General features: G+C 45.8%; 1 protein-coding gene across 1 annotated transcript in view; it reads left to right on the top strand.

The window, feature by feature from the left end:
- The window catches only part of B4GALNT3 (beta-1,4-N-acetyl-galactosaminyltransferase 3), a 62824-nt gene that overhangs the window by 15669 nt on the left and 21235 nt on the right, over positions 1–25920 (top strand). Inside the window, exons 2-3 of the mRNA XM_066549754.1 lie at positions 23827–23930; positions 24627–24704. Coding sequence (XP_066405851.1) covers positions 23827–23930; positions 24627–24704 — 182 coding nt within the window. The remainder of the gene's footprint in view (positions 1–23826; positions 23931–24626; positions 24705–25920) is intronic.

Raw genomic sequence — 25920 nt, 5'->3', positions numbered from 1 at the left:
TAGAAGCCCCTAGAAGGAGGACAGCTCAGGTGTTTGATACTTGGCTGGTTCTCAAATCAGGCAGTGCTTGATGGGGGGGATCTCCCAGAGCAAGCATATAGAAGTTTAAAAAAAAAGAAAAGAAAGAAAAAAAAAAGAAAATAGGGAATGAGAGAAAGCGGTGATAGCAGGGAGTAAAGCATTTGAGCCACCATTGTGCTTGTGGCAAACACTCAGGACAACCCTTGTCTAGCCCTGGCCACCTTGGCAGGCCAAGGCAGAGGCATGAGGCTTTAGTGATTTTTCTCATGAATGTGGTAGATCCATTTGTGCAGTTGGAGGCACATAAGTTATCATTTTTCTTTAATGCTTTCAGATTTTACCAGCAATGTCTGTTGTGGGTGCTTAGGAATTGTCATTTCTCTATATGGCTTAAATGAAACCATGTGTAACCTTTCTTTGCAATTCTTTGTCAATAATCCAGATTTTAAAAATTACTAGTATTATTTCAAGTAGATGTGATGGTACTGTCTGGATCTATAGCTTTGTAAAGAAATAAACATAATTTTATTCTCTGCAGGTGTGTGCATGCTGCTGTCTCCCGTGTAAAACTGTCCCAAGGAACCATGTACTACATGTAGAGGGTCTCTGTATGATCTAAGCACTACAAAATCAGCCCAGAGTCCAGAAACTCAGAAACTAGCAATTGAATCTCCCAAGAAAACAAAGGCCTAACCTAATTTTGCCTTGTGTGCCAGGTAGCCTCATGATAGCACCTTTTAAGTGTCCTGTGCTCCAAAGGCACCTGTGTTCCTTCTGTTTGCTGAGCATATCTAATCAAACCTGTTTGTTCCAGGTTAAGAACTATTATTTCCTATCAGAAGAATTGCAGCACCTGTACTTCACATTGTGTTGTTTGGGAATTTGATGCTGAGCTCCACTTCTAGGGCAATTTTACATGCACTTCATTATTACCCAAGGTGGCCTGTGTGGAGCTGATCTGTAATGAACATCCAGTTGCAGCTCCTCCCTCTCTGCTCTGAACCAGAGGAGTCAAGTGGAGATGAGGTGAGGGTTTTGGCAGCTAAGCAGTGTGCTGCTGCTCTTAAACAACTTGCTGAGAGTGCTCAGTAAATTGTTTTGTAGACCAGAGGGACATCTTCAACTCCAGCTTTACTATTCTGTATAAAAGCCTTGCAGGCTGCAGTGGTTTCCTTTGTGTGGAGCCAAGGTGTGGGAGGCATCATTACACCCTGCCCTGATGTTTTAACATTACAGTTAATGTTGCGATACAGCCTGGGATTCATGGGATCAGTCTTAAATGCAGTCTGAAAACATCCTGAGTGATACAGGCTGTCTTCTGCATTTGGTGTTCACCAGAGGAGAAGGTGCTTTCAGGCACTTTCTCTTCAGTGCTGGTCCTTGCTGACACAGGGTTTCTCTTGTTGCCTTCCCTCGTGTGTGGTGGTAGCCAGGGATCCTCTCTGTTGTGGGGTACTTATGCAGTGAAGGCACCACAGGTGAGAGGCTTCAGGAAACAGTCTGTGTCTATTGCATGCTGCTGTCTCCCATGTAAAACTGTCCCAAGGAATCATTTGTAGGCACATCACAGGTGTGTGCTGCAATTCCTGTACCAGCTCCCTGCCCAGGGGAAGTCAGCAGCACCTGGATAACCCCAGCCTGTGCCTCAATGATTGCAGCACTTGCTCACTCCTTTATGTTGTTGCACCAGTTTTCCCCTCCTCCCTCCTTCCACACCCAAAGCCCCGCATCGCTCTGCTCCTCCCTGCAAAACATCTCTGCTCCTGCCAAAAGGCATCCCTTCATCTCTGGGGCTGTCCACCCACCTCATCTCCCAGCTCCATGTTCCTCCCTGTGCTCTCTGGGTGTTTGGATGTGCTCCCCACACGTTCACTCCTCTTCACACATACCTGTCCACCCCAGCATGCAAGTGCCTGCTTGTTGCTGACCTCACCTACTTAGTGCTGCCTCACTGTGTTCCCCTGAATATTTTCATGACCATGAAAGCCTTGCTATCTCCTGCTAAACTCCTGGGACTGCACAGCTTGCAGTATGTTACAGTCCTTTTACCTTCTGGGATCCTTTAAGGTGGAGAGCAACGTTGATGTATTCAAGAGGTCAGATCCTGAAATAAATAAGGCATGACACGGCCATTGCAAGTTTCCTTTCTAGGGTTGCAGCCATGCATTAACATTTCAAATTCTTCCACTATCCCACAGCATTTCCTCACCTGGAGGGGTGGCACTGTGTGTAACAGAAGGGTTACCATGTACAGAGCTCACAGCTGGCACAGTGGCACAGCTGGGAGCCTCTGGGTAAGAACCAAGGAACAAACAAATAATGCCAATGTCATTGTGAGACTCTACAGTAGACCTCCCAGCCACAAACTGGGACACCAACTCCCACTGACAAATTCTTCTTTGAGGCGTTAAGGGAACACTTCTAGGTCAACTGCCCTGATCCTTTTGGGGAACTTCAACCTGCCCGAAGTTAACTGGGGGCATCACACACGTGGTACAACCAGAAGATCCAGAAAAAGTAGATGACAACTTTATGGAACAGGTCCTAAGGGAGCCAGCTCAGAAAGATGCCCTCCTTGATCTGCTGCTTGTCTATAGAGAAGGTCTCATTGCTGAAGTGGAGATTGGTGGCCATCTTGGCTGCAGTGACCACAAAGTGATCAAGTTTAAAATCTCTGTTGACAGGAGGAAAAGTGCCAGCAAAACCTCAGCTCTGGACACGAGGAGAGCGGATGAGAGTCCACATGACTTGGACACAGGGCTGGAAGGGATGCTAAGTTAGTTTGCAGAGGATACAAAACTGGGAGGAGCTGCTGACTCCCTTGAAGGCAGGAGGGCCCTGCAGAGAGACCTTGACATATCAGAGGGCTGGGCAATCACCAACCGTATGAGATTCAGCAAGGGGAAGTGGCAGATTCTGCACCTGATACGGGGTAACCCTGGACATGCAGACAGACTGGGGAATGAGCCCATGGAAAGGGACCTTGGGGTCCAGGTTGATGGAAATTGAACATGAGTGGCAGCCAGGAGGGACATCTGTGTCTGGGGGGCATCAGGCACAGCATGGCTGGCCGGGTAAGGGAGGGGATTGTCCTGTTCTGCTCTGCACTGGGGCAGCCTCACCTTGCTTATTCTGTTTGGGGTGCCACAATGTTAAAAAGACATTGGGCCATTAGAGAGTGTCCAATGGAGGGCAACAGAGGTGGTGAGGGGCCTTGAGGGGAAGTCGTGTGAGGTGAGGCTGAGGGCACTTGTTCTGTTCAGCCTGGAGAAGAGGCAAATGAGGGGAGACCTCATTGCAGGCTACAATTTACTCATGAGGGGAAGATGAGGGGCAGACACTCATCTCTTCTCAGTGGTGACAGGGACAGGACCTGAGGAAGTGACCTGAAGTTGTGTCAGGGGAGGCTTAGTTTGGATGTAAGAAAAGGTTCTTCACCCAGAGGGTGGTTGCAGCACCAAGCCTGACAGAGCTCAATCACTTGGACAAACAGTCTTGGACACCTGATGCAACTCTTGGCGATGGTGCTGAGCAGGGCCAGGAGTTGGACTCAATGAGCCTTGTGGGTCCCTATCAACACAGCATATTCTGAGATTCTGTAATCTCAGGAGACAGAGAGTTAAAGAGTTGTCACTTGTAGCTTACTAAGAGAAAAAGAATGTTGTTACTGAAAAAGTCTAAAATTCCAAGAAATTATTCTTAATTGGGGAGTCTTGTTTGTGCTTCTATTAACCAAGATAACAGATATCAGTAGTAGTTGTCTGATCACTAGTCTGCACGGATCTTAAGATTTCAACCCTGTAACAAATTCTCCACGTTTTTTATAAGTAAAACTTCACAACCAAATTTGATTCTGTTGATGTACTGAGAGGGCCAGGTCTGCTTTGTCCACTTCTGAAGGGAACTGGTGCAGAAGGTCTCCTTGACAACCTGCCTGCTCTGTGGCATTTGCCAGATTTCCCATCCTGGCAGAGCCCATCAGTGCCTGACTCTGTAGCTGCCCTGCAGGAAGGCTTTGATGTGAAGGTCTGTGCAGGGAGTTGGTCTCAGTCACTGCCTGTTGCCTCTCTGCTTGTCAGGAAAGGCTGTACTGGCTCCTAAGAACAGGGTGTCACAGTGAGCCTTTCTCCGTTCTCCCAGCTCTAGCTCATGGCCCTTCTCTTCATCACCTGAAAAATTTGGATATTGAGGATAAAAAGAAGGAGGGTGCTTGTGAATAGATCAAAATGCTTGATGTCAAAACCCCTCTGCCTTTCATTGTGGTGCTGGAGATGTTGCAGAGAGGAGGCTGACTGGTCATGGCCAAGGAACTGGATGGGAAGTGGGTGGCACTGGCTGAGGGTGGGTGGAGATGCAGAAACTAGGGGTGAATCCAGAGCCCAGGCACCCTTCTTGCTCAGTGTGGGTTGCTGCTGGTCTCTGGGGACCAGCTGCACATGGAGTTGAGTACAACTGTCACAGGTAACAATCACATGGACAGTGCCCTGACCCAGGACACTTTCTCCAGGCCATGTGCACACAGTTGTTTTTATCCATCTGTTTAATCTGAGGGCAGGCTCTGGCTCTGTCAGGTCATCTGGGCTTCTTGGCAACTTCTAGAAACCTCCTTGTGCGGCTGTGGGCTGCTGGTGGCAGTGAGCAGCAGTAACTCTGTGGTTCCCCAGCACACACCTGGGGTGCCTGAGCACACCATCAGCTGTGCCACAGCACTGCTGGGCAAAGCTCTGCAGGGACTCAGGTACCAGCTCTGTGCACTTTGCCCGGGGATCTGGCAATGCTGGAGGAAGGAAATGTTAAACAAGAAGGATTTCTGAACTCAAAGGTGGCTGTAAGGAGCTAATTAAAGTAAGGCTGTATGAGATTTGAGATGGTCAAACCAATACATCCTTCATCTGCATAACTGGATCCCTCTTAGTTACTGGAGTTGTTTGGGACAGCCACAGTGAAACTGGACACCTTACACCTGAAACTGAAAAATACAAGGAAACCTCTTTCAAGTATGGTCACACAGGCACTGTTCAGGAGGAAAAGTGACCCAGGAGTCACTCACTGGTGTGTGACTTGTAAAAAATTGGCCGTGCAACAAAGCTGTCTGCCTTGCTTGCTGCAGCTCATCAAAACATAAATAGAGTGAGGCCACGGGCTGGATCTGAGCCCACAGAAGCCAGTGGTGGGGCTCCCACTGGGCTGCAGCCAATATGGTCCAGAGCAGCTTTGTTTAAAAATGGAAGAGAACATAAACAGGCATGACTGGGCTCTGACATACCCTTGAATGCAGATACATCTCTGTCTGGAGCAGAGCAGCTAGCTCTGTGTCCCTCAGTGCTCAGGGATATCATGAGGTCTCAGAAGGACCATGGGGAAGGAGCAGCAGAGGTGGCTGAGGCAAAAGAGCTTTTCTTGGGACAGGATTTGCTTGTGTCAGATACCTGTGTCTTTATTTTTTTCCCCTGTGAAGAGAGACAACTTCACACCGGTCCTACAGCAGAATTCAAAGTGGTTTAGACATGAATTCAGTCTCTTGATTTCCCTCAGCACTGTAACATTTAATGGGAGTTACACCATGAACCTGTAAAGCATTGTTTGTAAAATAGTCTATTGTGTGTGTGCTGGGTGCTCCCAGCATAGTTAATCCAGTGTTGCAGGAGCCAGTGATGCAAGTGGTGTGGCTGGTGTTTTTTTAAGGGTTGGATAATTTTATGACTAACAGTAACACTTGCAACTATGCATGGTAAGAGAAGAGTAATTACAATTTGTGCTGCAGGGCATACACTGACTGTTTCTGTAGGTCATGAGGACATTTTTTTTTCTTCTCTGTAAGGTAATACAGCTAAAGGTACTTGTGAAGGTTGTTTTCTTCTGCCTTTTCAACATTAGATGTTGGCTGCTGGTCAAAGGTGGATTATCTGATGGGATGAACCAATGGCCTGATCTTCTAATTACTGAATTCCTACGTAAGGCTTTTATTTCCTGCACAGTGAGGTACTGTGCATATGCTGTGACTTTTCAGAGAGCCCTTTTTATGTAAGATGTAGTTAAAGCCCCAGCTCTGGTCCCTAATTGAAACCAGCAGAATTCAGTAAGTTTGGACCACGTCTGCCTGCTGAGTAGCCCTAGGCAGGCCTCTGTGGTTTCTGTTCCATGCACAGGAACTGTATCTCTGGCAGAGGGTCTTAGAGCTGAGTAAAGAAATTGCAATAGATAAACTACCATATTTATTTCACTTTGTTTGTTTGCTTGTGCAACTTCCAGGAGCAGATCAAAATCTCCTGGCATGTACTTGATACTGTTTAGCCGTTGTGTGGGCACTGCTTTTTCTTTATTTCCCTCCTGATCTGGCTAAGGCTAGCCTTTAGACAATCCAGGCCTGTTGTGAATGCTTGTAAGAAGTGAGTTAAAAACTGGCCCTCTCTGAGTAAACTAGAACATGGTTTGAAAATATGTTGGAGTTGATTCTTCCAGGGTGGTTCAATCACTCAGAAAACTGGAAGAAGGCTACTTTAATTACTAAGATGAGTGGTAAAAAGGATCCTTTTAATGTTGCTGGTTGTGGCAGCTTGGTTTTGTTGTGTTCCTTCCACTCCTGTAGCTGTACAGCTCTGTACAAACTGTATACAGCTGTGCACACAAATGAGCAGCTGGGCAGTTTTGACCATTGGGCAAAATCCCTGGTGGGTGATGTTTTTGTTTTTAAAGAGCAAAAAATAACCTGGCTTGGTTCTTCAGCTTGCAGTTTGCAGCACTATTGGTTGGAAAACATCCTTTTGATATAAAAGCAGAGTGAACTGGAGCAAGCTGCTAAAAAGAGAGAAAATTCAGGATACTGAGATGCTGTCCTGTATCACCTCTTTGACTGTAATTGCTTTTTGGCATCTCATGGGTCCTACTTAAAGTCTGCACACTGAGTTGCTGAACAAATGCGCTCTCTTGGGGCTCCTGCTTTGCTTGTGGTATTGAAGCAGCCAGGATTTCACTGGGGGTTTATTCTTCTGTCTCAGGTTCACAGGTACCACAGCCTCCCCAAATTTACTCCTCCAATGGGAGCAAATCCTGCTCCCATCAATCTGTTAGAGGTCAGTGCTGCATCTTGTCAGACTGAGGAGGGGAAAGGACTTGCTTTGCAGGGAGAAATGTGACCCTGCACTGTAAGGAGCACTGCAATCCCCCAGGCCTTTGAGACAGGTCAGGAGTCAGCAGGGCCATTGGATGTCCATCACACCAGCCCCTGCTGGAGCTCTGGGAGCTTGCTGTAATGGTTTCATTGGTGCTTTTCTCATGTCTGAGATGGGGCAGTTCTGGGTGGAAAGAACAGCTTATGATTTTTTTTGGTGTGACAGTTACTCTTTTTTCTCCTCATCCTTGCATCTTTCCTTAGATTTACCCTGGGGTGAGGGATGAGTCAGAAAATGTAATGGGCTTTTGTAAGGAGCTCCAGGCAGGGAAGGAGCAGGGAGTGGTGGCTGATTCCTGGGAGCAGTCTGTGGCCAGCAGGTGAAATGCAGTGCTGCTGGAGCCACCCGGTGTTCTCCACTCCAGGTGCTGGCAGGAGGCTGGCCCAGCCGAGGAGAACATTTTGGCTCAGTCACCGGCCTGCTTAGACACAAACCTGTCCTGGAGTCAATCCTGGAGCTTGACAAGGCAGCCCCACAGCCTGGCCCCTGCCTGCTCCTTGCCTTGGGAGCAGGTGGATTGCTTCCAGCCAGAGAAGAGGAGATGAAAGGGAGAGGAGGGACCAGCTATCATTTATTAATGCTGTTGAGTTGTGTTTCTTTCCAGTGCTGTAAGACTGGGGCAGGGCTTGCAGGCAGCTGATGAAAGAGGAGACGGAACTCACCAGGAAACATGAGAGAGCTTTCAGGAGGGCCACTGGGAGATGGGAAGGTCTGTGTGCTCCCCCAAAATAGTCAGAGGCTGTAAGAGTCTGAGAGGGCAAGGGAGTGGCCTTAAGGGAGAAAAGAAAATAAATAAAAAGCATGGAGTGGCCAGCTGAGAAGGGGTGGAAGAAACTGTACAGTCATCTTGTTATTGCAGAGTTGGTAGACAAAAATACAGGTTTTTTTTCTCTTCTGCAATATTTCCCGTTTGCTAAAAATTTTAAGTGTGTGTTATGCCCGAGGTGTATTTCCTCTCTTTTGAGCTAGTGCTGGGTGAGAACTTGCCTGTCCAGAGAGCCCACTACTTTGCTAGCATGAGTGAGCTCAGGATTTGTGAAAAAGACCCATAAGACTTCCTGGGGTTAGATAGAGGGATAGGTTTTAGAAATATGTGAAACATTTCTATAGAGTCTGGTGGAAAATTATGCCTGCTCTGGTTTCTTGTAACTCTTCACAGTCTGTAGCGGGGATGAAGTTGCTAATTAAACTCTTCTTTTATTTGAGATAACCCAAAATAGTTAGAAATGTTCATAAAGGATACCTCTCCACAAGGGCTGCTCACAGTAACTGAATGCTTTAGGGACCAGATTTCACCTAAGTTCTGGGACATGCTGTGTGTCTCTGGTTTTCTGACAGTCATGCTTTTGATCATATGCAGAAATGAATAAAAAATGTTGCTCTGACATTTCCAAATTATGCGTTATGAGCATTTGAAGTTAAACCCAGTGAGGCTTACTTTGCCAGCTTCTGAGATACAGAGATCAGATTTTTTTTAACTAGAAAGCAAGTTTTTTTTTTTCTTATTTCTAATGAGGATCAGAGTGCCCAGAGGCCTGATTTTTCCAATAGAAGCGGTAGCATTTTTGTAACAAACCTGTGTGAGCCTGAGTGCACAGACCCTGTGAATCAGACTCTCCATGCTGGTATTTTTTGCTGTTTTCGAAAGTGAAATAATTGACCCTCACAGTACTTCTGTGGATCAAGTTTATGTTGCTCTCACCATCAAATGTTGACTGAAAAATAGTCAAGGAGAGCCTGCTGGCATTCAGGACATGCTGGAATTTACTCGTTCTGTATTTACTCCTCACAAGCTTTGTCCTGATCTTTCACCAGTGCTGCTGTTAAGGTTACTGAATTTTCAAGCACCAGCACATCTGCTTTTCAAGAAGGGTGAAAGCCCCATCTCTGCAGTGCTGTCTGAACCAGTGCTGAACGAGCACCTCAAATTTCAGTCAGTATTGTAGAAAGGTGTGACAAAACTCACTTCAGCAGCCCAGATCCTTAAAAGCAGGTAAAACCCCAGTGTGTGATGTCTGTTGCGTGAGTGTCACTCTTGATGTTGGCTAAAAGAGTGAGGAGGGTGTAGGAGAGCACATTGGGCCATCCTGAAGTGGTGCTGTCTTCATTTTGTGCACTCTTCCTCTTGGCAAGAGCCAGGGCAGCACAGAAAGGAACGTGGTGGAGATGAGCAATTTTGGTTTGCTGCCAGTTTACCTGTTAGCATATTACATCCAAGCAGGACTTAGTTGGATGGATAAGCTGCTGGACAATAGACTGCTGAAATTCCCATTGCATTATTTTGGCATCAAAAGCAAGAGAGTGTGTCTAACAGTGTCACTTATGTGTGTTATGAAATATAATAGACAAAGCCCTAAAATCCTGCAGCAAACAGGATTTGCTTTCTGCTCCATGTTTTGTAGATCCTATGAAATTCTGATGTGGTAACCTGGATACTACTCTGTGGTTGCTTTATTTGAATGAAAAAAAGTTCTTATTAATATAGTAGGGATATGAATAATAAACTTAGGTTGCAAAACCTTATTCCTTTTGGCATTCAATCTCTTCTCTTTTGTCTCTCCATTCTCATTTTCCAGGATCACAAAGGTTTTTGATCACAGACTTGAAACTTGCTGTGAAGAAGGTTCATCTCTAATGGAGAGATGGAGAGCACAGAGTGGGAGAGGAAACCTCACAGTATTCTTGCAAACTGTGAAGTAGTTAATTGTATTGCCATTTCAGGTTAGGCTCTAAATAGGCACATGTGTGGCTTGGCTCAAATCCCAGTACTTTCCCTTGGGACTTCTGCTTCCAAGGTACTTAAAGACAGGTTTTTCAAAAGTAATGAAGTTGTAAACTTTTGGGCTTGAGAGTTATCAGTACATTTAGATGGGTGGCTGTCTGTCTTAAAACTACTTCACAAATTATTTTTGTCTTGTGTGGTGAACAGTCTGGAGTAAACTTGGAGCAAGGCAAGTTACAGCCCAGGACTTCATGAAAGAAGACTTGGCCATGTTCAGGGAATTGCTTCAGAGAATCCCTTTGGAGGTGGGGAAAAAGAAAGGGAAGGGAAAGGGAAAAGAAAGAAAAGGACAGGACTTTGGGATTCTGGTGCAAGCTGCTTTAGGTGACAGTGATGCTGCTGTGAGCAGGGGTTCAGACCAGATGATTTCCAGAGGTGCTGCCCAACCTCAGCAATTCTGTGCTTTGGTATTAGCATGCATTAAAAATAGATTAAAAGAGTATTGAAGAATGAACTACCCTGGGCTGTTTTGGAGCCCTGGAAGTCACAGACACACATAGTCCTCATCTCCATCCCAGGAGACACTGCACTGGGAACTTTTCCTATAAAACAGTGGGTAGCACATAAATGCACTGTAATGTTTCAGAGCACCCGACCTGAGGTCTGATGCTCTCCCAGCAGTGTAGAACCTGGAGCTTGTGAGTGATTGGGGTCAGAGGAACATAAAGGACAGACAGTAAACAGCTTTTGGCAAAATGCAGGTGAGAGGACAGCTGCTCTCTCTGGCCTTCAGTTTTGGCAGAACATGCTAGGATTTTGGGTATTTTGATATATGTGATTGTGTAAGGCAGTGCACTTTACCATTATGGAAAAGGACTCAAATTTAACAGTCAGTGGAGCTTGGTAGCAATCACAGCAGGAGCCTGTGGAAAAGGTCAGTAAAACTTAGTAAAGAGACTGAGGAGAGTATTTGGATGAAATCTCAGGTCAGTATGTAAATAACCAATGTCAGATGGCATTTTCAGTGGACATTTATTCTGGAGCCAGTACAGGAATTACTTTGTGAGTTTCCTGTACCGAATTACACAAGAGGAAGATTAGACAGTTGTTAGGGTTTTGTTTGTCCTGAAGTTTATTAGCTGGATGAGTGCTGGGCAGTAGGAAGCCCTCTTCCTTGGCTTATGGAAATTTCTAGTGTGTTGGAAAGAAAATTAAAATTTTGCAATCAGTCCTTGCAAGCCACCTTAAGCAGTTGGAAGGGCAATTTTAATGTTCTGGTAGAAAGCTACAGCAAAGTTAAATATTCCACTGAAACAGGATAGCTCTGTGAGGCATGCTGGCTCAGTTCCAAGGCAACTAACCCAGCTGTCTCTTGCTGGGTGAAGGATCACCTCCTGGAAGCCCTCAGGAATGCCTGCTGGTGGCAGGGATTGCTTGTGGAAAGCAGGGGCCCTGCAGCAGCATTTGGCTGGCCCCTGCAGCCTGGGCTCCAGAAAGTTCAGCTACAGCTCAGCTCATGAATGGCTCTCAGCTTGTTCTGTCTGGGGCAGAAGCTTAGCAGAACTCAAACCAGAAATTTCCCAGTAAATAATTAATTATTTCCCAGTAAATAATTTTTCAGTTCCCTGCAAATTCTGAAGGAGCAGTAGAAGTGGTTCCCCTGATTTTATGAAATTTAGGGCAGTGTGATAAAACACTAGACCTATCACATAAGTCTTGTTAATACAGAAGGTAGCACAGAAATGAGTTAAATTTGTAATACAGCTTAAATGTCATTCACAAAGTGCAGTGATGCACAATGTTACCATCATATTTCCACTGTTAAAGCATTTTAATTTATGTTTCCAACTCCCAGCAATAATAATAATAATAATAATAATAATAATAATAATAATAATAATAATAATAATAATAATAATAATAATAATATATTTAAGCTGCATCACAATGAAAAAAAAAAACCAACAATCTCCAACAACTCAAACTCTCTATATAGGGAGAGAATGACAGGAGATGTAGTATATAAGGGATTTTTTCCCCTAAGAACGTGGATCTCTTTCAACTTGGTCTTCAGAAAGGATCTACACTTTCAATCAGCTAAAAATGAGAGATGCAGTTTAACAATTGCTGGCACTTCAGATAAGAAAGATCTTTATCAGTTTCAAAACCCCTCTCAGTGAGGGATGTGCCTGTGGATCAACTAGGAGCAGAATAGTTGCTTTGTTTCTTCTCTTTCTGCACTAAGTGCATGTACTTTGCTAAAGCAAACTGAATCTTCTCTATCAGCCATGTAAAACTCCTTTAAACTACTGGAATCCTAAACCTCCCTGCTTTCTCAGCTGTGCTGTGCCTCACACAGGGGTCTTATTTGTACTTCCTCTAATTGTATTGTCTGCACATCTGCAAGTGTGCTCACGGTGAGCAGGTGACAGCAGCACACTGGAGTCTTTTTAGAGGAAAGTTCAAGGGTACAGGAGACAGAGCCGGGTGGGGCAGAGCCAGACTGGGCATGGGGTGGGGGAGATGTCAAACTGAGCTGGGCCAGGTGGTGGAGTTTGGAGGCTGCTGGTGCCCCAGGACCCCCTCAGTTTGGTCCTGGTCCCGCTGGGCCAGGGGTGTCTCCTGACTCTGCCACCCGAAGCATCCCTCCTCCATCACCATCCCCCTCCAGGGGATGATGCCACTGCCATCTCTGTCCAGGGGATGATGCCATTGTCATCCCTTCTCAAGTTTCTGTGGTTGAGATGACCCCCAAGGTAGTAGAAAGTCTTTTTTTTCCCAGCCCTGCGACTGCCAAAGTGGAGATTTGTTGGTTCTGCTTTTCAAGCTTGTTTACCTTGGGGTAGTGTTAACTTTTTATACTAAGAACTACATGTACTGTATTTACAATAAATTTCCAGTACCTATCACCTATGTCATACAGTCTGTCTCTATTCTAAACCAATCAGACAGTGTCACCATCACAGCAGAAGATGAAGGACGAGAAGAAGGACAGGACACGCCCAGATTCCTCCATCTTGCTTCTTGAACTCCCATTCTAAATCCCCAAAATTCTACTTTTTCACCCTGTGACAAATTAACTATCATTCTACTCAAACTCTTGTGGCTTGTAAATCTTCACACAAAGTTGGTATTTTTTTCCATGGGTTAAAATTGAAGGCACAGGTGTTTTTGACTCTGTTCCAAGGTCTTTGAGCTTCTTGCAAAGGTCTTGAATCACCCAGGTCAGCCAGAGGAATGTCCTGGGTCCTGACAATCCCTCTTCAGCTGGATCCTTAAAATCCAGCTCCAGTGGATTTTAAGGATCCTGGGATGCCCAAAAAAAAAAAAAACCAAAAACTTTTAAGGCAAGAGTTACAGAGCAAACTAAAATTGCTCCTCTTGTGTGGCGTCTCTTAAGTCTTCTTGAGGAAGTTTTTAATTGGAAGACATCACATTAAAAAAAATAATCCCAAGTGAGAGTGGAGTCTGTCCCAGTTTAGCAGGCTGAAAATACTCAGCAGTCTCAGTAAATCTTCTGCCAAACAGTGGGATTTAGGCATGAGTGTTTTAGCAAACTAGGTAGGTTGAATATCAGGGAAAGGTTTTTCACTCAGAGGTTTTTCAGGTACTGGAACAGCTCCCCAGCGTAGTGGTCACAGCTCCAAGCCTGACAAAGCTCAGGGAGCATTTGGACAAGGCTTTCTGGGATTCTTGGGATTGTCCTGTGCAGGGCCAGGAGTTGGACTTGATGATCTTTGTCAGTTCCTTCCAACTCAGAATATTCTGTGATTCTGTGGGACAAAAAGTAGTTTCTGTGAACTCCTTCTGGTTCCCGCTTTCTTAATTATTTTTGTCAAGTGTGTTGCACAGGCTGGTTTGAGATCCAGAGCAGGACATTGACGTGGGAGTTCAGACAGAGGAGAAACAATATTTCAGAAGTTCATATTTTGGAATTATGTCACTGGGTAAAAGCTCTATAAAAGAGAGTTTACACAACCCTGATTTTTCTTCATAGCAACCCATGTTGTGTAAATAAAGCTGTCCCAGAAGCATCCTGTCCCTTTGCACAGCATGCATTTGCTCAGAGGCAGGACTGAAGGAAGGACTGGAGCTTGTTTTGTCCATGTGAGTTTTGAGTCATGGAAGAGCTTGAGCATGCTCTTGCCCCCTTAGTACTCTGAGGCTTGATATTTTAGGTCATAGGTACATAGGATTTTCCATTACTTATCAAAATGTTAGCCTGTCTTTGCATGTTTTTCCGCCCTGACTAGCAGTTGGTATTTGATGATGATTCAGAGGAAATCAGTGTTACAAATCTCAGCTTTGCTAAACAGAGATGCTGGTGTCAGGTTGCATGCACAGTTCCACTGCAAAGACAGATGAAAGCTGGCATTTAGACTTAGAGGTCACATAAAGCTTTGAGCCTGGATTTGGTGCTGTCAGCATCTGATGAGAAATTTCAGACATTCTTGGAGAATATCCTGATTTTCCGGTTGCCTTTTGCTGCCATTTTAATCGATGTTTGATCATGTTTACAGCAGCCTTCCAGTACCTAAAGGTGGCCCACAAGAAAGCTGGAAAGGAACTTTTGATGGGGGCATGTAATGATAGGACAAGAGGGAATAGCTTTAGACTGAAAGAGGGCAAGTTTAGATTAGATATTGGGCAGAAATTTGTCGCTGTGAGGGTGGTGAGGCACTGGAACAGGTTGCCCAGAGAAGCTGTGGATGTCCCATCCGTGCAAGTGTTCAGGATCAGGTTGGATGGGGCCTTGAGCAGCCTGGTCTAGTGGGAGATTTCCCTGCCCACAGCACAAATCATTCAATGATGCCTAAGTCTGAACCAGGAGTTTTGAATTTTGAATCAAAATTGTGGAAGTAAACCTGTGAACAAAGATTGCATCCATGGTCCTCAAGTACTTGGGAGTGGTTTTAGAGCCTCATCCAAACCCCGGTAACATTATTAGAAGAGCTCCATCTGACTCAAAATGCAATCATCAGATTGTTTCCAATGTGACATACCCAGGGAGCAGCACCAGAGCAGTGCCTCAATCCCTGCACACTCAGTCCCTGTGTTATATTGGAGACTTGTTCTATCCCTGTGGCTTTGATGTTTATCAGTATGTGTGCTGCTGGTCCCTCCTCAGCAGAGCTGTTGGAGAGCTTTTGTGTTGTCCCACAGTTAGAGGTGCCTCTGTCTTCCTTCAGGGCTTTGTTTGATGTCAGAGCAGGATGTCCTGTGCAGAGCCATGGGCAGAACAGTCATTCTGCTGTTCTCAATTTAAAGTTATTTAAACAAATTTAAACACAGGCAATTTAAAGTCATTTAAACAAATCGTAAGATATTTTCAGGGTGGCCTGCAAGAGTGTTGGTTTAGTTCACCTCCTTGCCATGAGGTCAGGTCAAACCTGTCTGCACCATTTCTGGCAGATATTTGTCCAGCCCCTTCTTTATTTTCCTCTGCCCATTGTCACGTCCGCCTCCTGTCCCTACTGAAACTGAAAGTGTAGGATGGTAATTTTGTTGCAATGCTTCCAGAGACCGTGGAAATGACAATTTCAGCAGTAGTGAGTTACTGCTTTCGAGGTGAATTCAGGGGAAGAAAATGGTTGCAGCAGCTTTGAGCAAAATAGCAAATAGAAATGGCAAGTAGAGATGCAAGTGAAGTGTGGGGGTTTTTCTCATGGAAGCAGTGAATGACATTTTCTACAGAACAAAGTCCTACAGAACTTGACTGAAAATCAAGCTGCAAGAAGATATTTTGGGAGTGCTGCATCTGTGTGGAAGTAGCAAGGCATTGAGTCCTCAGGAAAATCCTCACCCAAGATTAAAAAACCAATGCATTAGCTGTGTTTGGTAAAGCAGTAACAAATGTTGACTTGAAGGTCTGTTGCTCAGTTGATGTTCAGTTTCACATCCTAGACGAATCCTGTATTTAAAAAAAAACGAAAAGAAGTATTGGGGAAGCTCTTTGGGCAGTCTTTTGCTGCAGTGTTTGGATCACTTGAGAAAAATGCAATTACCAAAGCTTTCTGAAAGCTTTGTGGATGACATTGTTGAGCTCTCTTAGGCACAGTCCTGTTGCAGAAAGAAAAACAGATGGCAAAGACTGCTGAGCATAAAATTGCCGTTTTCTTTCTTGATTTTTGTAAGTACTTCCCCATGCTTAGGGGAGGGAGGCTGCCTACCTATGTTACTACTTATTAATTACATTTATTCAGCTACTTCTTGTTAATTGCATTTATTCTGCAGCTTTATTCAAAGCAGCAGATCTGTTGGTGGTGGAAAGCATTTAGAAACAGGCATCTCTTTGCAAAATCAGTCATCACTGATGTTGATGATGATGCAGTAGGTAGGAATTAGAGCAGGCAAGGAGCCTGCCAGGTCTGTGCACAAGTGCATTGCCTGTGCTGTGTTGCACTGAGGTACTGTTAAATGGAGGCAAACTTCAGCTTTCAATAACTTGTTACCTCAATGAACAGGCCTTTGTTGCCTCTCCCGTCTCTAAGGGCACAGCTTCACCAAATGGTGGGGAGGGTGCCAGGAATACCACTTGCAGTGATCAAAACCAGCTGGAACATCTGCTTTTCATGCCAGTCTCCTTGAGGTCTAGGTAGGAATTTTTCAAGTTGCTACTATTATTTGTATTAAAAACAAAACAAGGCAGACAGCAGAGTGTGAGCCACGTTGAGGATGTTCTCACTGGGAGTGAATTGGTAGAAACCCATGCAAATGTTTCAGGATTAATGGCATTTTTGAAGCAAAAACAATGCCTAATGTTGCAGTTCACCATCAAAATAGCAAATTACTTTTACTTTAGAAGCAGGAGTAAAAAAATCAAAATCTAGCCTGGTATACCCAACACCTGGCTCTGTGTTCCTCTCACAACCTGCTGGTTTTTCCAAGTGTGCCAAGTACTGAAGTTGGAGCAAAGGCAAATCTCACACCAGTAAATGTTTTGATGCAAATCCTATATTTTGAAGACAATGAATGGCCAAAGGCTGGCTTGGTAAGTGTGATTCCATGATGAGAACTACTCAAATACGTTTGTTCTTGGCGTGGCTGGAATCAGCCCCCTTTGACTGGCTGTTTGAGAACTCTATAGCTGTTTTGAGAATTCTGTAGCTGTGCCTGAAGACTGTAAAAGCAGAGAGACTGCTTTTGATGGCAATATTGTGCAAAGAGGCAGACACAGAGGCAGCCTGTGTGCAGCACAGTGTCTCAGGGACAAGCACACCATAATTGCAGCACAATTCTGTTCTGTAAATTAAACAGTGGAACTTGCCAGCAGTTAAGGATTTTAACTGCACAGCTATCATGGCCAATAATGTTGAAAATATATTTTATGATTTAAAAGCTTCTATATGTGGTTTAAGATGGCCCATGGAATACCTCAAGAGGGTAACAGGCTAGCCAGCATTTCTCCCTGCTGTGCTGCAGAAGTTAGCAGTGCCAAAACCATGGGCTTTCATCTTAGGCTGCTGAATGCAGCAGTAGGTGTTCTTCTGCTCAGTCTTCATTTGAGCCAAAGTTTCCTCTTTCTCCTGCAAAACAGAGTGCTCTGCTCTTCCCCCTTCCCCAGTCTAATCCTTCAGGACCCCTCAGTGGAGGAGAGGAGAGATTCAGTTGTGTGGTTGAAGAGATGAGGATGGGCAGGAGAGGACCCAGGGTTCTTGTGGGCAGAAGTCACCTGGGGCAGGGGTCTGTGACTGCACAGCCAGAGCTGTGGTGGGCACTTCAGCTGGCTGTGTGCTCGCCCTTCCATGCTCACATGAACTCCTGAACCTCCTGTGCCTTCAGTGTGGAACGTGCAGACAAGCAGGAGTTGACAGTAGTTTTGCTCCAGTACATTCTAGGTGGAAACAGAGGCATTTCTGGAGCTGACAGGAGCTCAGCCCTGTAATTTTGCAGGGTAGTGCAGCTACATGATGGTCTTTCTCACTCAAATCCAGCACTGCATCTCCATGTATCATATCCTCACTGAGCTTGCAGACAGCAGGCAATATTTGCTAGATAATTGTGTGGCATGGGTGGTTTTAATGATTTAACTAGGGCAGTGGAAAATTTTAATGACGGAAGCAAGATTTTAATTGTATTTTCTGTGAAACCAGTTACTGCTCCAGCCACTGTTTATCAGTTCCTCACTTGCTGCATAAAATACATTTCCTATACCTAGAGGGGAACAGCAGCAAGATATTTGTGGGTGAGTCTGGCAGTGAGACTGCATTAGGTAGTTAATGTCTGCTGATTTTCCTCTCCTTCCCAAGTGCAGTGCTCTGCCTTTTCCTCCATCATATTTCAAGTACCTTTAATGTTCTGCAGCTTATTGTCAGTTTGCAAAGCCATTCACATGGCAGTGAATCAGAGTTGTACCTGGAGGAAGAATGGAGTAATTTATTTCTGCACACAAGGTTCCTAACTTGAGCTTTGTCCCTGGAGAAGGTCAGCAATCTTATTTGTGGGTTCTGCACTAACCAGAAATGAACAATTTGCAGGGCTCCCTCTGTAACAACTGGGTTTCATGCTCCTTGAATCCTTTTAACTGCAGGAGTGATGTTCCAGTCTTGACCTGAGGACAAGAAGTTCACTCTTTTCTGTCTATCCTTTTAATTGACCTAAATAAGTATCCAGAGACTCCCTTGGCCTGGCCCTACCCTTGAATTGGGGTTTTTTCTTCTCTGACCCCATCTGTGATGCATGACTTGACCTAATTCACCCATCTGTCCAGAAACTGTTGGCTGTCTCTTTTCACTGTATCCTTCCCCCACAACTCTGTTTGTGGAAGGTCAGATTACTCCTCATCCTCATGGTTTTGGGTGTTGTGGGGCTGTGTTGGTGTGTGTGGTAGGCCAGGAGAGGGGCGTTGCTTCCTCTACAGAGTAGCACCAGCAGTAGGGTTTGCTCTGGTGTGTGAAATGCATGTCAAACTTTCTAAACATCTTCTTATATTCAGTTTCAAACAACCTTCACAGCATCTTTTTTAGTGTGTTTGCAAGGCACCTAGTGGTAATGTCAGGGGGTATTGGGTACTGCGCCTGCATTCCTGTTCAGCCAGGAGGAACGCTGGCAAAGACCTCAAATGATGCTGAAGTCCCATGGAATAGCAGTAAGTTGAAAATATTCAACCAGGATAAGAGGAGAAATGAGACCATCCAAGGGAGGGTTAAAGCATCAAGCCACGGTGAGGGGTCTGTGGATGGTGGGAAGAATGAAGAACAACACCCTGCTTTGTTCCTGCCAGTTTCTCTCTTGCCCTATCTTTACAACACAAAGAAATGAGAAGGGTCTCACAAGAAGGAAAATGCTTTTGTGCAAAAGAGCCTGTAGACCTGCTCTTTCCTGAGGCTGCTGAGTGAAATCATTTAGCAGGGTTATAAAAGGGCTGGCTACAATGGGGGTGTTAATAGCATTTGCAGCTATGTAAGCAGCAGTAACAACAGCACAGTAATCAAATCTCATCTTTCAGAGGGGAAGTTGATCACCTGAGTGGGTCTGGGATTTCCTCTTGCACCATTGCCAGGTATCTTCACAGGCTAATTGAAATGTGGAGTGCAGTCTGGGGCCAGGGGCATGGCAGTGGCTGGGTGCATCTAATCTCTGAACACACACAGCAGCTCTGGTCACACTCCTGCCCTGAGGCCTGAGAGCTCCCTGGGTACTGCTGGCTCTTATCTCTGGCTGTGGATTTCTGCCTTTTTTTTTAATTTTGTTTCCTCTTGACCTGGGCTTCAAGTGCATTGCTCTGGCAGAGTCATAACTGCTGGGTGAGATCTCTTCATCTAAACTTGCAGCTTCCTTTGCTGACTTTTAACCCAAGAGCATTAAAAAGCATGGCTGAGAAGAGGCAGACATGGTCCTAATGCCTGACCAGACCCTAGGCAAGAACCATCTCCATCTTATTTTCTCTTGGTACAGCTTTTCTGTCTCTTAATGGTTGATTCACTGGAGCTGTGGGCAACTGGCTCCAGACTGGCTGCCTCTTGCAGGGGCTCTGCTGTAGGATGCAGCATCTGTTTCAGCCTCCTCTTCAGCTTCTTTGCCTTTTCTTTGTATTCAGCTGACTCTTATTTCCAGTAGGAAGCTCAGGTCTTGAGGGCTTCCCATTGTGAAACCAGAGGAGAAGCTGAGGGTTGGCCCTGCTGGGCATTTGGATGCTCAGCTGGCATCTGCCAGCCAGCCTGATGGGAACAGGGACAAAAGGACCACTTTTCTCTGAGCAAGAACCACCTTCCTGGCTCTGGTTGGTCCCTGTGAGGGACCACTGGGGTACAGAAGTGGAAAAAAAGATGGACCTCTGCTTGTAGAGAGGAGATCAGACTGGTGCCAAGGAGGGGGGAGTATGTGGCAGCAAGTCTGGCTGCTACTTCTAGCAAGCTGTGCCTGCATCAGTGCTGCCTTCCTTGAAGGTGTTTGAGGTGAAAAAATAGCCTTGGAAAACAACTGGTGTGCTTTGGGAAGGGATGGGAAATGCTTTGGGAAGTGAAGCCCAGAAGAGAGAAAGGCAAGGAGCTGTCTCATGCATCTGACAGGCTGATGGCAGCAAGGCCTGGCCCAGCACCTTCCCCTGACTTTGAGACAAGTTCTTCCCAAGTCTTTGATTTCTGCCTTCATGGTTTTCCTTTTTTTGTTTTTTTTTTTTTTTTAGCCAGAACCAGTTTTGTAGAGGGACTGGAGCAAAACCATCAAAATTAATAGTCCTGGCCTTCCTTCTTAGCAACACTCAAGTGTTTGCTGAGGTATTTTAGTTCTTGACTCCTGCTTTTTTCCAGGCCTGGGCTTGTTGACTTTAAGTAGCCATCAGGAGAGCGCTCAAGGCAGTGAGCAGTGCTCAGGGAGAGCTGAGGACAGGCTGAACCTGTGGTAGATCACCTTGCCCAGGTGCTCCTGAGACAGGGCAGTGGATGTGGCCTCAGGGCTCTCCTCTCCAGCTGTCACACAGCAGTGGAGACCTGTAGGGTCATGTCTTGAATCCTGTCATGTGCTGTGGAGAAAATCTAGGTGAGCAGTTGGCCTTGGGAGGTGTTCTGACTGCAAGAAGCTACAGGAGATCTGAATTTTCTGTGGTTTCCTCCTTTTAGTGAGGAAAGCAGGGGCCAAACTAGGTCCTTCTTCAAGGGTGTCCCGTGGAGACCCCCAGGGAAAAGCCAATCTTTTCAGAAGGAGCTAGAGTGCCAAGAACTTTCTCTAAGGGGTGTGTTGATCCTATTATATTCTGAAAATCATTTCCTACCACGCTGGAGAATTGGCTTGTCAAAGCACAAATTACCCAGCAAGGAAATCACTGCCTGCAGATTAATTCGTAGCTCCTTTGTCTGTTCTGTGCCTGGCTGGCGTGTTAGGTAAATATTTGTACAACATAGAGAATTGCCTCCCTTTCTTCTCTTTTCCAAGGGTCAAAGAAATGTCAGCCATTGGCACTTGTGTGCAGCCAGGCTTCTGTGTTTGCCTGGAGGCAGGCTCCATGCCAGGATGGAGCAGCCAGGGTGGCTGGCTGTGGTGGCCAGCAGCCCTGCCCAAGAGAAGCAGCTTACTGATGCTTTGTCCTGAGCTTATTCCACAGGGCAGTGAAGTGCTGAGTGGAACAATGAAACCAAATAACCTCTCTCCTCTGCACAAGAGAAAAAAATCCTGCTGCTCTTGGTGTCTTCCCTCCGTGAATCTCCAGGGGTGAACTGATTTCTGTTGCCTGTTTTTTTTTTTTTTTTCCTGATTTACTTGTTTCCTCTCCTCACTGGGCTTCAGTGATCCTTGTGGCTCCCTTGCATCTCATATATTCTATAGTTCTATGGGTCTATTCTCTGAAAAAAAAGCCTGCTGTTCTCTCCCACTATTATAAGGAGCCCTCAATTAGCAAGTGCTGAATTTCACATGAACTAAAATGTGTTTCAGCCCCATTCCTAGTATGTCCACTTGCAGGACTCTCAAAAACAGTAGTTTCTGCCTCATTGCTCTGAGCAAGGGGGAAACTCACCAGTTGCACATAAAATTATATAAAGACAAAGGATTTCCTCCTTTTTTCCCATGACAGTTCATGAAGCACAAGTTGTGGTTAGCTGCATTAATCAGTAGGTTACTCACCCAGTAGCTGAAAAATCTTCTGCAGAAGATAAATACTGACCTTGCTATTTTTAGTCATAAATTTAAAGGGCTTCAAATCAGAATCTGGGGGTGAGAAGATCTTGATCAGAAATTTGTGACTGTTCAGCATCTAACAGGCCTGAATGAAACCCACACATCCAAGCCAACAACCCCATCAGGAAAGCAGGACACCCTAGTTGGCTCTGAGCCTTGTCTCTCACTTGAATCTCTGCCTATTTTCACGTTTTTCACATTTTTTGCACTTTCTGTTTATTAATTGCCCCCTTTTGATCAGCACACCGTAGGAGGCAGCTTTCTGCTCACCTCTGCCAGACCCCGTGGAATTCAGGAGCAAGCAGAGACAGAGTTCTGCAAACCTATTTGTACTTAAAATAACAGGCCAAGAGCTTAGCACAGCCAGGGAGAGGGATCTGGCAAAGGGCTGTTTGTGAATTCTAGGGTGGTTTGGGGTGGTTCCTGGGGTGGGTTGGGGTCTGCCTTGGCCTCTGTGTAGCCCAGAGATGTTTGGGGGATCATCTAAGCCATGTGGCTTGTGCAAGCCCCCTCCAAAGCGAGCAGATGGAGCATGCTCCTGCCTGAGGCACAGCGAGTCTCCCATGCTGCAGACTGGGTGGGCAGGGTGTAGGTGGGTGAATTGGGTGAAATGGGTGTGCTGCCTATGGAACAGCAGGTGTTTCCCCAGCAGTTCTTCCCCCTCAGGACCTCTTCCTGCCACTCCTGGCTGTAGGAATAATGTAGAAGGCTCAGACATTCATTTTAACTCTCAGACTTGAAGCTGTTGGGATGGTTCCCTGTATCTACCAAGGCAGCCAACTTCTTTGGGCTTCCTAGAGCTTTGGGGATGATTTCCAGTTGTAAGGAAAATGGGGAGAGAGCCTGGCTGCTCTCCCTGGTGTGTGGGTATCGAGCTGGTTTGCCACCAGCCTGGGAGAAGCCAGGGCTGATGGAGCTTTTGGAACTCCACTCCAAAATGTTTGTCAGAGCTGAAAACCACATAGTGTGAGGCACTGTAGCACTGCTGGGAGGTCTGAGCTCTGCTCACCAGCACTGATAGTTTGATTCAGCCAGCCCGTTAGTGATAGGGGCAGCAGGCACAGGGAGAGCTACGAGGTGCATCTGCTTGTCTTTGCTCCTCCTGAACCCAGGAGGTCACTGAAGCTTTGCAAGGAAATCACAATTGACCCTGACTTCTGGATTGAGCAGAATGAGAGGGGAAGGGAGTTTCAAATGAAGTTGCTTTGAACCTGGAATGTGACTTCACTTGAATAGCAGTGTCCTTCACTGCATCACTGCCAATATTTTAGGCATGGCAGATGAGTATCCATAATTTCCTTCAAGAAAAGAAAATTTAAGCTTTTATTGTGAAAATAGGTGCATATAAGAATAATATTCTTTTGATGGTTAAGCTAATTAGTAATCTAGTTATTGTCTTATTTTTCTTTGGCAGTGCTAATTGAAAAAAATTGATATTCTTTAGTTTGACTACTGGGATTATCTGAGTAATCTAAAAAATATTCCTAGTTGTTTGGTGATTAATGAAATCTCTGATATCTATCTTAGAACTATGAATCTTTATTTAAGTATTAAATGAATAAGAAAGAGGGAAGAGCTTTTAAGGAAGATACAGGCAGTTTTTCTCTCTGTGCCAGTTTGCCAACTCTGAGCAACATAAAACAACTCTGTGTCTCTGCTGGACCATTCCAGACTGTTAGAGGTCTCTCAGCCCTGCAAGACCAGTTCATACTGGTGACTGGTCACTTTCTTTTTTTAAGAAAAAAAGTTCCCTGACACTTTTCTGTTCCCTGACACCTTTCTGTTTCCTCTGTACAGGATATGAAAGCTGGAGGGAGCTCGCTAAGGTTCTGTCAGACCCCAGTGCCCCAGGTGGGGGCACAAGCCTTCAGCTGGACTATCCACAGAAGCTGGGACACCAGGTGAGGGTGCTTGGGCTGCCTTCTGAACATGCAGAAGGGCAGCCCTTCCTTTCTGATGCTGGCCCCAAGAGACAGCTCTCTCTTCACACAGGAAGGAGAGCTTGCCACAGGCAAAATCTGAGCTGACTCACAGCAATGTGAACCTACAATGGCCCCACTGTAGTCAATTAAGGTATTTTAGATGTACCAAGCCACAGCAGTGGGATGAAGCTGGTTGGGCTTGTGACACAGGAAGGCAAGATAGAAGCAGAAGTGAAAGGTCTGCAGAGAGTTCATTGGTCTCCAGTGAAGCACATCTCAGTACTGTTGAGTGAAGGCAGTGCTGGAAGAGCTACTGCTTGAACATTTTTGAAACATAGATGGGGGGAAAAAACCCCAGAGAATGACCTAAGTTTTAACTCTGTGCTAAAGTTAACTCTAGCAAGCAGTTATAAAATACTGGTGTTCTTTTTCCTCAGCAGCTCACCATGTAAATGTGCTGTCAAAAAAAAAAAAACAGGGAGCATTTTCACCCTGTTACATCCATGATATGTGGCTTGTCCTTTGGAAAGGGAGCTTGAAAACTTGTTTTATTTTCTCATATGTTCTTGTGATGAGGTTTGAGCCCTCTTGTAGAGCTTGTGTAGAACCACCTTGTACTTGTCAGTGCCATGCCATTTTTCAGGTTATTTTGACTTTTCTCTGCTTGTATTTCAGGTGCAAGAGCTGCAAATAGGTGGGAGGAATAAATCAAATTTCGCAGCTGTTGGCAGCCCTGTCCCATGGATGCCAGAGGTGGGTGCCTTTCTCCATCATTTTGGGTGAGGGGGGTTATGGCTAGAGACCTGAACAGCAAAAATGAAAGGCATGGAAAGGTATGGCTGGAAATTAATTCACTTTACTAGAAGTCCACTCCCAGCTTAATGACACTTACACACCTGAGTAATCATCTGGAAAGACTGGAGTGTCCAGATTCCAGGTAATTTGGTGTCTCCACAACTCCTCAAGGCTCCAAGCACCCACCTGCAATTCCAGGCAGCCCTTTACCTCCCTGAAAAGTGAAGTTTATTCAGGGCTGGGGTGTGTAGAGCCAATCATTCAATGAGCAAATACATGACTGTGGCACACAGAAGCGTCCCACTGCTCTTGCTCTGGCTTTTGCCATCCTGTGTGTCATAGGTGGAGATTTCTCCACTTCAGTGGCACTTCCATGAACAGAGACCCTCTCTGGTGACCCTTGCAGGCTGGGGTAAACACTCCCTTTGTTTCCTTCATGCCTCAATTATTCTTTCCTCCCCTGTTCCCTTATCTCATCATTCCTCTTCAGATAAGGGAGCAATGCAGCCTGCTTCTAATGAGAGGGACACCAGCCAGGGGGCATTTAGTTAATGGAGCCAGCTCACTAAATTCCTCAAGGTGATTAGAGACCTGCACAAATTAAGGAGCCTCTGTGAGTCTCCAGGGGAGGGAGCAGGCTGCTGGCCCTGCACTCAGATCTCCACATCTCACTGGTAATGGAGGGAGAGTGTATCCATCCAGCCACAGCAAGGAGCAGTTCAGGTCCTTCAGGTCTTATCCTGAAGAGCAAGGAGCAGTTCAGGCCCCTGCAGCCTTGGCTTTCCTGGCAGCAGGCAGCATCAGCCACCTTCCAGTGCCCAGAACCAGATCAGGCCACTGATCTGTTCTGTGTCAGAGCATGGGCTCTGGAGTGCTGGTCCCAGCTGGAGCCTGGGGTCTTCTCCAGCTGCAGGGCCTTGCAGGCAGAGCTGCCTCCCAGATCAGCAGCTGCTGGCTAAGAGCCAGCAGGATGTCAGGGACAGGGCTGCTGCTGTGTCCAGGGATGACACTGAGCGTTTGCTGCTCCCTTCTCCCATGGCACTGGGCAGTACAGGCTCTGTGTGGCATCTCCCAGCTTCCCCGAGGCTGTGCCCTGTGTCTCTGATCCCCTCCCTAGAGATTTCCCAAGCAGTGAATCTGGAGAGTGGCCAGCTGTGGTGTGCGGTGAGCCTGT

The sequence above is a fragment of the Molothrus aeneus genome, chromosome 5, assembly GCF_037042795.1.
Source record: "Molothrus aeneus isolate 106 chromosome 5, BPBGC_Maene_1.0, whole genome shotgun sequence".
Classification (NCBI taxonomy): domain Eukaryota; kingdom Metazoa; phylum Chordata; class Aves; order Passeriformes; family Icteridae; genus Molothrus; species Molothrus aeneus.
Note: the sequence above shows the minus strand (reverse complement) of the source record. Positions and strands in the feature narration are given on the sequence as shown.